Raw genomic sequence first — 11,004 nt, 5'->3', positions numbered from 1 at the left:
TAACTAGCAGGGATAGGCACTCTGGATTGTCTTAATTGTAAACTACCCTGACTGTCTCTGCTGTTTCTTATTTCTATCATGATTCATTTTAGCCACTTTCAGCATTGACCATCAGTAAGGCCTAATGGGGGGTTAAATAACTGAATGTGACAAGTGAATTTAAGTGAATCAAACCACCGTAAAGGCTTTCCAAACCAGTTTTTATGATTCATAAATACTTTCCTAACCCTAAATCATCTACAAGATTACAGAGTATTTTAAAACCTACAAATTGGTGCTGAAAAGAAGACATATGTCTTTCTTTCATTGATCCCTAACTAATGAACCTGAACCTGTTTTATTTATATATTCTATTCCGTCTGTCTTCAAAATTCAAACTAAAAAGTACACCATATTTAAAGGGATGGCTAAAGATAAATGTACTAAAAACCCTATTGAAGGATAAATATGTTGGCCAGCATGTGGGAGGGTTTTCAGCAGTTGAATGAAATTGATTCAGAGTGCCAAGGGAACCACGCCTGCAAAGCCCTTCATAGGGTACTGTAAGTCTGAATACCAACTACTGAGAAGTCTGTAGGAAAGGCGTGAATAAGGAAAGGCATCATTTCCTAAATTGGAATTGGGCACATGATGATAGGCAGCTGACTCAGATAACCCACTTACCAGAGACATAGCCTATTCTCTGCTATTGTCCCACTACACACCTCACCCACCTTCATTCGACACCTCTGCAGCTCCTACTATTTCTATACACTGGCAAGATATACAAGGCATTTCATCCTATGCTACATGTGGTTAAATATATAAAACATTGGCTGGATATTGCTTAACCCTTAATGGTTACCTTTCCTTCCAGGCTATTAGACATCATGCATTTCTGCCAGTCAAAATAAATGGTATACTCTCACATCAGTGACATTTGCATGCATACAATAACATACGTACATCATACATACACACACAGCCTAACCCTGAGAAGCTGGGAGGAGGTCATAATTGCTTATAGGTTGAAGTGAGAGTCTAAACTACAATAGTAATGAAAATACGTCTACGAAATAAATTATAGTGTTTTAACATTAAATAGAATAATAGTTTCGTTTTCCTGAATCACGCTGGTCGATGATGATGGGGTGTGGGTTCAAAATGATGGAGTGTCTCGTTACTGAGTGAGCGTGAATGTAGGATGCGACGCGAGCGCACTACTCTGGTCCAAGGCGCTGTGGCACCTCGGAGCACGTGACACAGAAGCGCACAAAGCGAATCCTTATAAAAAATAATTGCGTAGCTCAGACAGACAGACAGACACATCGCTGTTACTATACAGGGATGCGAGGCTCATTATGACACATTCACTCTGCTAAAAATCATTTTAAACGATTTGATACACTTTGATTAAAGCAACTGTTGACATCAATATAATACAATTCCTGAGATTGGATTAGTGGACATACTTCCTCTTGTCTTTATGTCATAAATTAAATCTGGCATATGGAACAACGCAAATTCTTTGTGCAAAGAAGGTAAGAACTATTTTTTGCAAATGTGCCATTAATGCATAATCTATTTATTTGTTGATTTTGCTGTACCCTTAGTGAGAGTTTATCGAGTCTAATTACTTGCTTGCAGCCTCTCCATAACCTTCCTTGTTGTTGGTCTGTTTTATTAATTCATAAATGGGACAGGGGGCATCGTCACATTGTTGTATAGCCTACATCACTACCATATTTTTTTTTGCCTATCTATAAACATCCGCATGACAATGTTTTATCAAATATTCTCATTAGTCTACTTGTTTTTATGAATGAAAAACATATGTAGGTTATTGTAATTTTTCTTTACAAAATGTACAGATCTAGTCCTATTCATGATAAAATGGCAGGGTTATGTGCCGCTTATCTATGTGTTTTACGTTTCGTTAGTCGTATGGACGGGATACGCATGGTATACATCGTCCAACGAAATGCTTACTTGCAGGTTCCTTTTCGACAATGCAAAAACAATAAGAAATAATAAAAGATAAGAATACGAACAAAAAGTAAATGGCTCAGTAGAATAGGATAAACATTTTAGCATACATATAATAGAATACAGGAAGGTTATAGTTATAGTCCAATATTTACTATTGTATTGGGGATGGGGGCAGTGTATAAACTGAGCCATATAATAAGAGTCTGAGAGAAAAAAGTAGTCCTGTAAAAATCTATAGATTGATTCTACAAAATCAATTCACTCTTCTCTTGAGAGAATATAACTACCACCTTTGATGCATCATTCATTTAATCATTATTTTTAATCCTAATCCTGTTTTACCCCTTAATTAATAGGAAAGATTGACCTACATTGGCATCTTAATGCAATGTTTTTGTTCTGGGGGCAGCACCGAAGGTTAGATATGGGTCTCAATCATTTATCATTGACTGTTAATTCTCTCACTATTGTCTGAGACACATCTGCTGTAGAGTCAGCTGGCTGGTACAGGGATACCAATAATGTCACCCAGCAACATTCCTATATCACCCACAGTTAAAATCCCCCACAGTTAAATACATACATATTTGCCTACCCCCACATTTGTCACAATTAAACTGACCAAATAATAGAAAGTATTAATGATTTCAAAATGTTCTTGAACTCTGTTTTCTGTCTAGACACGCATCTAATGCTACATAATTTACCAGTCAGCTGAGTAGCCATGAAGTCTGCTCTGGATGGAATAGCTGACACCACTTTCCGAACAATGACTACTGGTTTGCAGTATCTTGGCTCCAACGATGTGAGCTATGATGACCCGTCCATTGATTCTGGCTTCGCCAAGACTGGATTCCACTTACAGAAGACTCACTCTGCCCCACTTAGTAACTCCTTCCCTGTACAAGTACCTGGGGACAAGGAGCTCATCTATAATGGCAACTCCATTTACCCGACCAACTTCTCTGAAATGCTTGGCAATGGGACCCGATGGGAGGTCGGGGGTTCTCTCCAATGCGGGGAGAACATTGTGGACATGGAGTGCTTCATGATTCTGACCCCCAGCCAGCAGTTAGTAGTAGCGGTCATGGCACTCACCCTGGGAACCTTCACAGTGCTGGAGAACCTTATCGTATTGTGTGTGATCCTCCACTCCCACATCCTGCGCTGTCGGCCCTCATACCACTTCATAGGAAGCCTGGCTGTAGCCGACCTTCTGGGCAGTGTCATATTTGTGTACAGTTTCTTGGACTTCCATGTGCTGCACCGGAAGGACAGTCCCAATGTGTTTCTATTTAAACTCAGTGGAGTCATCGCCTCTTTCACTGCCTCTGTGGGCAGTCTCTTTCTCACGGCCATCGACCGCTATATCTCTATCCACAGGCCGATGGCTTACAAGCGGATCGTCACCAAGAACAAGGCTGTCATTGCCTTCTGCATGATGTGGACTATCTCCATCGTCATTGCGATTCTCCCCCTACTGGGCTGGAACTGTAAGCAACTGAACTCGGTGTGCTCAGACATTTTCCCGCTCATCGACGAGAAGTACCTGATGTTCTGGATAGGGATGACCAGTGTGCTGCTTCTGTTCATCATCTACGCCTACATGTTCATCCTGTGGAAGGCCCACCACCACACTGTGCGCATGATGAGCCGCAGCTCCCAGAAGAGCATCATTGTCTACACGGCAGATGGAACCAAGGCTCAGACCATGCGACCCGAGCAGACTCGCATGGACATCCGCCTGGCCAAGACCTTGGTGCTGATCCTGGTGGTCCTCATCATCTGCTGGGGCCCTGTGCTAGCCATCATGGTCTACGACCTCTTCTGGAAGATGAACAACGTTATCAAGACGGTCTTTGCCTTCTGCAGCATGCTCTGCCTGCTCAACTCCACCGTCAACCCCGTCATCTATGCACTGAGGAGTAAGGACCTGCGCCGGGCCTTCCTTAACATCTGCCGGACGTGCAGGGGATCTTCTCAACCACTGGACAACAGTGCTGAGTCTGATTGCCATAGCAGGAGCATCAAAGGTACAGCCTACAAATCCACGGCTAGCTATGCAAACACCACTGTAAAAGTGGCCAAAGTCACCCTGTCGGTCTCCGCAGAGATGGTCTGAGAACCTTTCTGCCATCATGTGACTGTGAAGGTATTGACTGTGAAGAATTAATCTAGAATAGACACTACCCCAATTAGCGCTGCCCAGAAAGTTTGCCAACCATGAACTTTAAATTGAGTTTTGAAGTCTATGTAGCTGTAGCATAAAATAACATAGATTATTATACTGAACAAAAATATAAATGCAACATGTAAAGTGTTGGCCCCATGTTTCATGAGCTGAAATAAAAAATCCCAGACATTTTCCATACACACAAAAACCTTATTTCTCTCAAATTTAGTGCACAAATTTGTTTACATCCCTGTTAGTAAGCATTTCTCCATTGCAAACATAATCCATCCACTTGACAGGTGTGGCATATCAAGAAGCTGATTAAGCAGCATGATCATTACACAGGTGCACCTTGTACTGGCGACAATAAAAGGTCACACAACACAATGCCACAGATGCCTCAATTTTTGAGGAAGCGTGCAATTGGCATTCTGACTGTAGGAATGTCCACCAGAGCTGTTGCCAATAAGCTGCCTCCAACGTTGTTTTAGAGAATTTGGCAGTACTTCCAACAGCCTCACAACCGCAGACCACGTGTAACCACGCAAGCCCAGGACCTCCACATCCGGCTTCTTTGATGGCCACTGGCACGCTGGAGAAGTGTGCTCTTCGCGGATGAATCCCAGTTTCAACTTTACCAGGCAGATGGCAGACAGCATGTATGGCGTTGTGTGGGAGAGCGGTTTGCTGATGTCAACGTTGTGAACAGAGTGCCCCATGGTGGCAGTGGGGTTATGGTATGGGCAGGCATACACTACGGACAACAAACACAATGGCATTTTATTGAAGGGAATTTCAATGCACAGAGATACCGTGATGAGATCCTGAGGCCCATTGTCATGCCAGTCATCATCACCTCATGTTTCAGCATGATAATGCACGGCCCCATGTCGCAAGGATCTGTACACATTTCCTGGAAGCTGAAAATGTCCCAGTTCTTCCATGGCCTGCATACTCACCAGACATGTCACCCATTGAGCATGTTTTAGACGATCTGGATCAACATCGTGTTCCAGTTCCTGCCAATATCTAGCAACTTCGCACAGCCATTTAAGAGGAGTGAGACAACATTCCACAGGACACAATCAACAGCCTGATAAACTCTATGCGAAGGAGATGTGTCGCTCTACATGAGGCAAATGGTGGTCACAGCAGATACTGACTGGTTTTCTGATCCATACCTCTACCTTTTTTTTAAAGCATCTGTGACAAACAGATGCATATCTGTATTCCCAGTCATGTGAAATCCATAGATTAGGGCCTAATTTATTTATTTCAATTGACTGATTTACTTATATGACCTGTAACTTAGTAATATCTTTGAAATTGTTGTATGTTGTATTTATATTTTTGTTCAGCGTAATTCAATGTTTTCAGAACCACTTCATTAATTTATTTTCATAGGGAAATAGTGACAATAAGCATTGTTTAACTGTACAGTTGTGTATTTAGTGTCATGCTGATCTGCCCTGACTGTATGGTTTGAGCCGTTAAAATGCTTCTAGGTGAAATTGGCTGCTCTTTCCACTGTAAATTATACTGTAAATTATTACATTGTGATAGTTTGTAGTTCTTGTCGTAAAGTATGTTTTGTGAAACTGTTTTGATTGCCTTATTTTTTAAATGATGTATAATTGAGGGTCATGTTATTCCATACAAGAGTAGATAATGTACATCTTTTCAATGAGTCACATTATTTCAACTAACTGGGAGACAGATTTCCCCAAAGAAGAACCACAACCATAAAGACATGTAATGTATTAAATACATCCCGTCCCCCCCTCCATCTCTTCATATATGTTAAGTATTTTTCTGTGAATGAACATCTTAATTTATGTTTTGATTCAATAAAAATATTCAGGAAAGCACCTTGTGAACTTATCTCATGACACTCCAGAGAGAGAAAAAACATTTTGTATTTGTGTAGTTACTCATCTTATTTAAGACCAGACTAATTTAGTAATAAGCAATGTATGTATATCATGTACACAAATGCTTTCATCTGAACACATCAATAGAAAAACAATAGCCATTGTCTTCTATTGCAGCTGTACTTACAGCAAAAATGTCATCATCTACACTACATTACCAAAAGTATGTGGACAACTGCTCGTCGAACATCTCATTCCAAAATCATGGGTATTAATATTTAGTTGGTCCCCCCCCCCCCTCTGCTGCTATAACAGCCTCCACTAAATGTTGGAACATTCCTGAGGGGACTTGCTTCCATTCAGCCATAAGAGCATTAGTGAGGTCGGCACTGATGTTGGGCGATTAGGCCTGGCTTGCAGTCGGCGTTACAATTTATCCCAAAGGTGTTCGATGGGGTTGAGGTCAGGGCTCTGTGCAGGCCAGTCAAGCTCTTCCACACCGATTTCAACAAACCATTTCTGTATGGACCTCAATTTATGCATGGGGGCATTGTCATGCTGAAACAGGAAAGAGCCTTCCCCAAACTGATGCCACAAAGTTGGAAGCACAGAATCATCTAGAATTGTATTGTAGTATAAAGATTTCCCATCACTGGAACTAAGGGACCTAGCCCGAACCATGAAAAACAGCCCGAGAACATTATTCCTCTTCCACCAAAATGTACAGCTGGCACTATGCATTCGGGCAGGTAGCATTCTCCTGGCATCTGCCAAACCCAGATACATCCTTTGAACTGTCAGATAGTGAAGCATGATTAATCACTCCAGAGAACGAGAATGGGTTTCCACTGCTCCAGAGCCCAATGGCGATGAGCGGTACACCCCTCCAGCCAACACTTTGCACATGGTGATCTTAGGCTTGTGTGCGGCTACTCGGCCATGGAAACCCATTTCATGAAACTCCCGACAAACAGTTATTGTGCTGATGTTGCTTCTGATCCAACTGAGGACAGACAATTTACAGAGGACAGATGATTTTTACGCGCTACACACTTCCTGTTCTGTGAGCTTGTGTGGCCTACCACTTCTTGTTGTTTCTCCTAGACTTGACCAGGGCAGCTCTAGCAGGGCAGAAATTTGACAAACTGACTTGTTGGATAGGTGGCATCCTATAATGGTGCCACGTTGAAAGTCACTGAGCTCTTTGATTGTATACATCTGTCAGCAAGTAGTGTGGCTGAAATAGCCGAATCCGCTAATTTGAAGGGGTGTCCACATACTTTTATATATATAGTGTTTCACCAACCAAGAACTGTCAAATCAACAGAGGATCTTTAAGTAAGTATAAAACCAGAGGAATTTGAATTTTTCAGTTGTCTCTGCTAAGATAAAAAATGAGCAAATATTGCATGTATAATTTATATTCCAAAGTATTGTGGTTTCCCCATTCAAACACCTGGGTTTCCAAGCTTCTGAATAAAGTCAAATTTGCACAATACTCATAAGGCATGTATGATATCCCCGAGCTGACAGGGTAAACATCTGTCGTTCTGCCCATGAGCAAGGCAGTTAACCCACTGTTCCCCAGGCACCGAAGACGTGGATGTTGATTATGACAACTCCCGCACCTCTCTGATTCAGAGGTTTTGGGTTAAATGAGGAAGACACATTTCAACTGAAGGCATTCAGTTGTACAACTAACTAGGACCCCCCTTTCCCTTATATCAGATATGGGCTTTGGTGGTACGTTTTTAAGTCTCTGGAGGAGGAGAAAGAGTTGGCAGTGGCACATTGGACGATGTGCCTTGTGTTGTGTGAGGTACTGTACTGCCCTCTTGTGGAATCAGAGTATAGTATGATGGGGCTGGTTAGAAAGGTAAAACCACGACGTTTTTACCCCAAGTGAATTTTTTTTTACAGAAAAGGCAAAAAAACGTATAAGTGTAACAATCCATTTTACATTATGGGCCCATGGATTTGCAGAACAAAATAAAGTGGCAAAGGCTAACAAAATACATTAATTTCCAATAATGTAACAATAACAATGAAGAACAGGCCTACTGCTAATGTATATAGATATAGCAGCGCAAAATCATGGCAGCACCAAAAAATTATAGCAGCGAAAATGATTCAATGTGATTTCGAACCACACAAAAAAACACCACCTCTGTCTTGACTGCACTACAAATCCCACCATCATTAGCGCATGCCTACCGGCATGCGCTCCATTTTTTGACGTCTTCAACCCTAGAACCAGACGGGATCAAAAACAAGAAGCTAGCTGGCTTTCAAGCTGGTAGGCAGGTTGTTATAGCTTCGTCTGAATTTATAACGTAGCTAAGGAAATTCAAATAGAGGTAAGATATAAGTGAAACAAACGTCAAAGATACACGAGCGTCGGATAGGAACGGAGGGCAACTTTTCCCCGGAAAGGTGGAAATTTGTTTTCATTTGATTTTGTTGGCTAACGCTAGCCTAACCTAATAACGTTACTGTACGTTAGCCAACAACAGTCGTAAGACTCCTTCCTGGACTTGTCGAAGTTGCAAAGCTAGATAACTAGCCAGCTAGCTGAAAATACATAATCGGGATAATAAACTTCCTATCTCGAAAGCCATTTTCTTTTGTTTCGCAGTAGCTACTATACACTGTTCCTCGTTCGTTCTTTGTAGCTGGACCCTCCTTAAATCAAAATCATGGCGTGTGGAGCGACCCTGAAAAGAACCATGGAGTTTGATCCATTGATGAGTCCAACGTCGCCTAAAAGGAGAAGGTGTATCCCGGTTTCCCCATCATCCTCCTCATCCCCACGGAAATACCTTCACATGGAGCCGTCACCATTTGGAGAGGTGTCGTCAAGACTATCAGCTGGTAATTAAACATGAGTTAACTAATTTACCGGATAAACCCAATTTGGTACCATACATCTAACGTTAGCTACCCAGGCCAGTGTGCTAGCTTTCTGCATTGCCAGCTAACCCTTAACTTAGCATACTATTTTCAAGACTATATTAGATGTTAGCCAATAGTTAGGTAGATATGCTGCAATAACATGAGTAACTATCTTGAAAAGATAACATGATGTCGATATAGCATGTTGACATTGGGAAGATCTCAATTGCATACTTCTTGCAACCTCTGAAACCGCAGACTTTCTCATCCAATGGGCTTTGAGAAGGAGACGAGGAGAGAGGACGCGAGGTGTATGCAATTGAGATCTTCGCATGGTGTCATCTTGACCCTTTTTGTGTTACACAGCATAATAGGAGCTATAAGGATTGCACTATAACGTGAGGCCTCCATTAGATTTGACAAGTTGTTTGACTAACTTCCTCCCTGAATGATTTTGACTCATGCTGTGTACTATCTCATTCAAGAGAAAATTCTGAACAACATCAAGCAGGAGTACAAGCGCATTCAGAAGAGAAAACACATCGATGGAGTTTACCAACAGACAGAGGGTTGCTACTCCCCAGAGGCTCCACCCCCTCTAGGTGGATCCAGTATGCCAGGTTTGTTGTAGTGTACTGTTAGCCTAGCCAGGTTCAATGTCGGTCCTTGAGGGCCAAAAACACTTCTTGTTTTCATCTTCTGCTTCTGAGAGACTAATTCAGACCTGGGACACCAGGTGAGTGCAATGAACTACCAGGTAGAAACAAAAAACAGAGGTGTTTCGGCCCTCCAGGACCGGAATTGAACAGCTCAAATCCTAAACCTAGGTGAGGAGGGGAGATCCAGAGTGCAGGATGAACTAGACCCCCCCCCCCCCCCCCCCCCCTCAACATGCAAATGACCTCATTTCTCTCATCGTGTCATCTGCAGGCACATCGGCTGGAGGTTCTTCTCCATCAAGGAAAGAACAGCCCTTATTTACTCTTAGACAAGTTGGAATTATTTGTGAACGTCTACTGAAGGAGCGTGAAGATAAAGTTCGTGAGGAATATGAGGAGACCATGACTTCCAAGTTGGCAGGTGTGGACTGTCAAAATACAGGATTCAGAAAGTGCAACATAAGGTGGTATGTGATTTTTACAGTTAAACTTATTAAACCCCTCCATCCCTTTCCTCCCACATTTCTATTACAGAACAATATGACACTTTTGTGAAGTTTACACATGACCAGTTGATGCGAAGATTTGGAGAGCAACCTGCAAGCTGTGAGTTTTATTTTCCTCTCCTTTATATAAGATTCTCAGTGCATGTACCATCCCATTGTGGAATGCAAGCTGGCTACCGTTACACCTGAATGGAAAACCTCTAAAGGTTATGGTAACATGGCTGGTTTTCTGTTTTAATCTATTTTTATCCCTTCTTCACCAGATGTTTCCTGAAAGCATCCCAGTCTGCCAGGTCACCTGTTGCTGCAAGCTATCAAGTTTAAATCTTGGGAAATCACCGCAAGAGATTTGGTTTATTTAAACTTTTCTTACTGTGCCATATTTCTCCTTTGGGCAAAGGTTTATAAGCTGTTATCAGTGGTTATCACTTTCTCTCGCAAGCAGCTAGGTGCTTCCTAATGTAAATGTATAGGCCCTCTCTACCAGTGGCCTACGTTTCTCCTGCTGTACTTGTATCGATAAGGCCTCACTCTTACAAGGAATTCCAAACTTTATTCATTGTTTTATTTCTTTGTTACATGTATATATATCATATGTATATATATATCATATGTATATATATATCTATCTATCAGCAAACCTCCTAGGTTTATGATATATATATATGTATGAGATAAAGCAATGTAGAAATCCATGTAAGGTTTGCTGGTCAATCTATGAGCAAGTGGAAGATGCAAGTTAGTACAGTTTGGAGAAGAGAATATGCGGATGCACCAGTTACTTTTTTTTGTATGGGACTTTACAAAGTGTAAGTTAGATATTATTATTTTTTCCCCTTTCAAAATATTTTATTTTGTCATTTTTGTTTTCCTGGTATTACTTTCAAACCTATGTACTTAGTGGAAAACCAAACAATAAAATGTTTTAAGGCTTA

The 11,004-nt window shown here is 41.5% G+C and overlaps 2 protein-coding genes across 2 annotated transcripts; both read left to right on the top strand.

The window, feature by feature from the left end:
* The first annotated feature begins 1,305 nt into the window (after positions 1–1,305).
* On the top strand, positions 1,306–6,003 carry LOC115146674 (cannabinoid receptor type 1A-like). Its single transcript, XM_029688740.2, has 2 exons — positions 1,306–1,520; positions 2,649–6,003. Exon 2 carries the CDS (start codon positions 2,693–2,695, stop codon positions 4,088–4,090), a length of 1,398 nt encoding a protein of 465 aa, XP_029544600.1. The 5' UTR covers positions 1,306–1,520; positions 2,649–2,692; the 3' UTR covers positions 4,091–6,003.
* Positions 6,004–8,246: 2,243 nt separating this feature from the next.
* On the top strand, positions 8,247–11,004 carry LOC115146407 (akirin-2-like). Its single transcript, XM_029688454.2, has 6 exons — positions 8,247–8,369; positions 8,685–8,883; positions 9,390–9,524; positions 9,835–9,984; positions 10,098–10,169; positions 10,333–11,004. The coding sequence occupies exons 2-6, from the start codon at positions 8,709–8,711 to the stop codon at positions 10,341–10,343; spliced, it is 543 nt and encodes a 180-aa protein (XP_029544314.1). The 5' UTR covers positions 8,247–8,369; positions 8,685–8,708; the 3' UTR covers positions 10,344–11,004.

The sequence above is a fragment of the Oncorhynchus nerka genome, linkage group LG18 (genome assembly GCF_034236695.1).
Source record: "Oncorhynchus nerka isolate Pitt River linkage group LG18, Oner_Uvic_2.0, whole genome shotgun sequence".
Taxonomy (NCBI): Eukaryota; Metazoa; Chordata; class Actinopteri; order Salmoniformes; family Salmonidae; genus Oncorhynchus; species Oncorhynchus nerka.
Note: the sequence above shows the minus strand (reverse complement) of the source record. Positions and strands in the feature narration are given on the sequence as shown.

Bases quoted from the DNA above. Each gene is read 5' to 3' on its own strand.
- LOC115146674 (XM_029688740.2), top strand. From the start codon at position 2,693: ATGAAGTCTGCTCTGGATGGAATAGCTGACACCACTTTCCGAACAATG.
- LOC115146407 (XM_029688454.2), top strand. From the start codon at position 8,709: ATGGCGTGTGGAGCGACCCTGAAAAGAACCATGGAGTTTGATCCATTG. The intron at 9,525-9,834 runs GTTTGTTGTAGT...TGTCATCTGCAG, and splicing joins AGGTGGATCCAGTATGCCAG to GCACATCGGCTGGAGGTTCT. The intron at 9,985-10,097 runs GTGTGGACTGTC...TTTCTATTACAG, and splicing joins CATGACTTCCAAGTTGGCAG to AACAATATGACACTTTTGTG.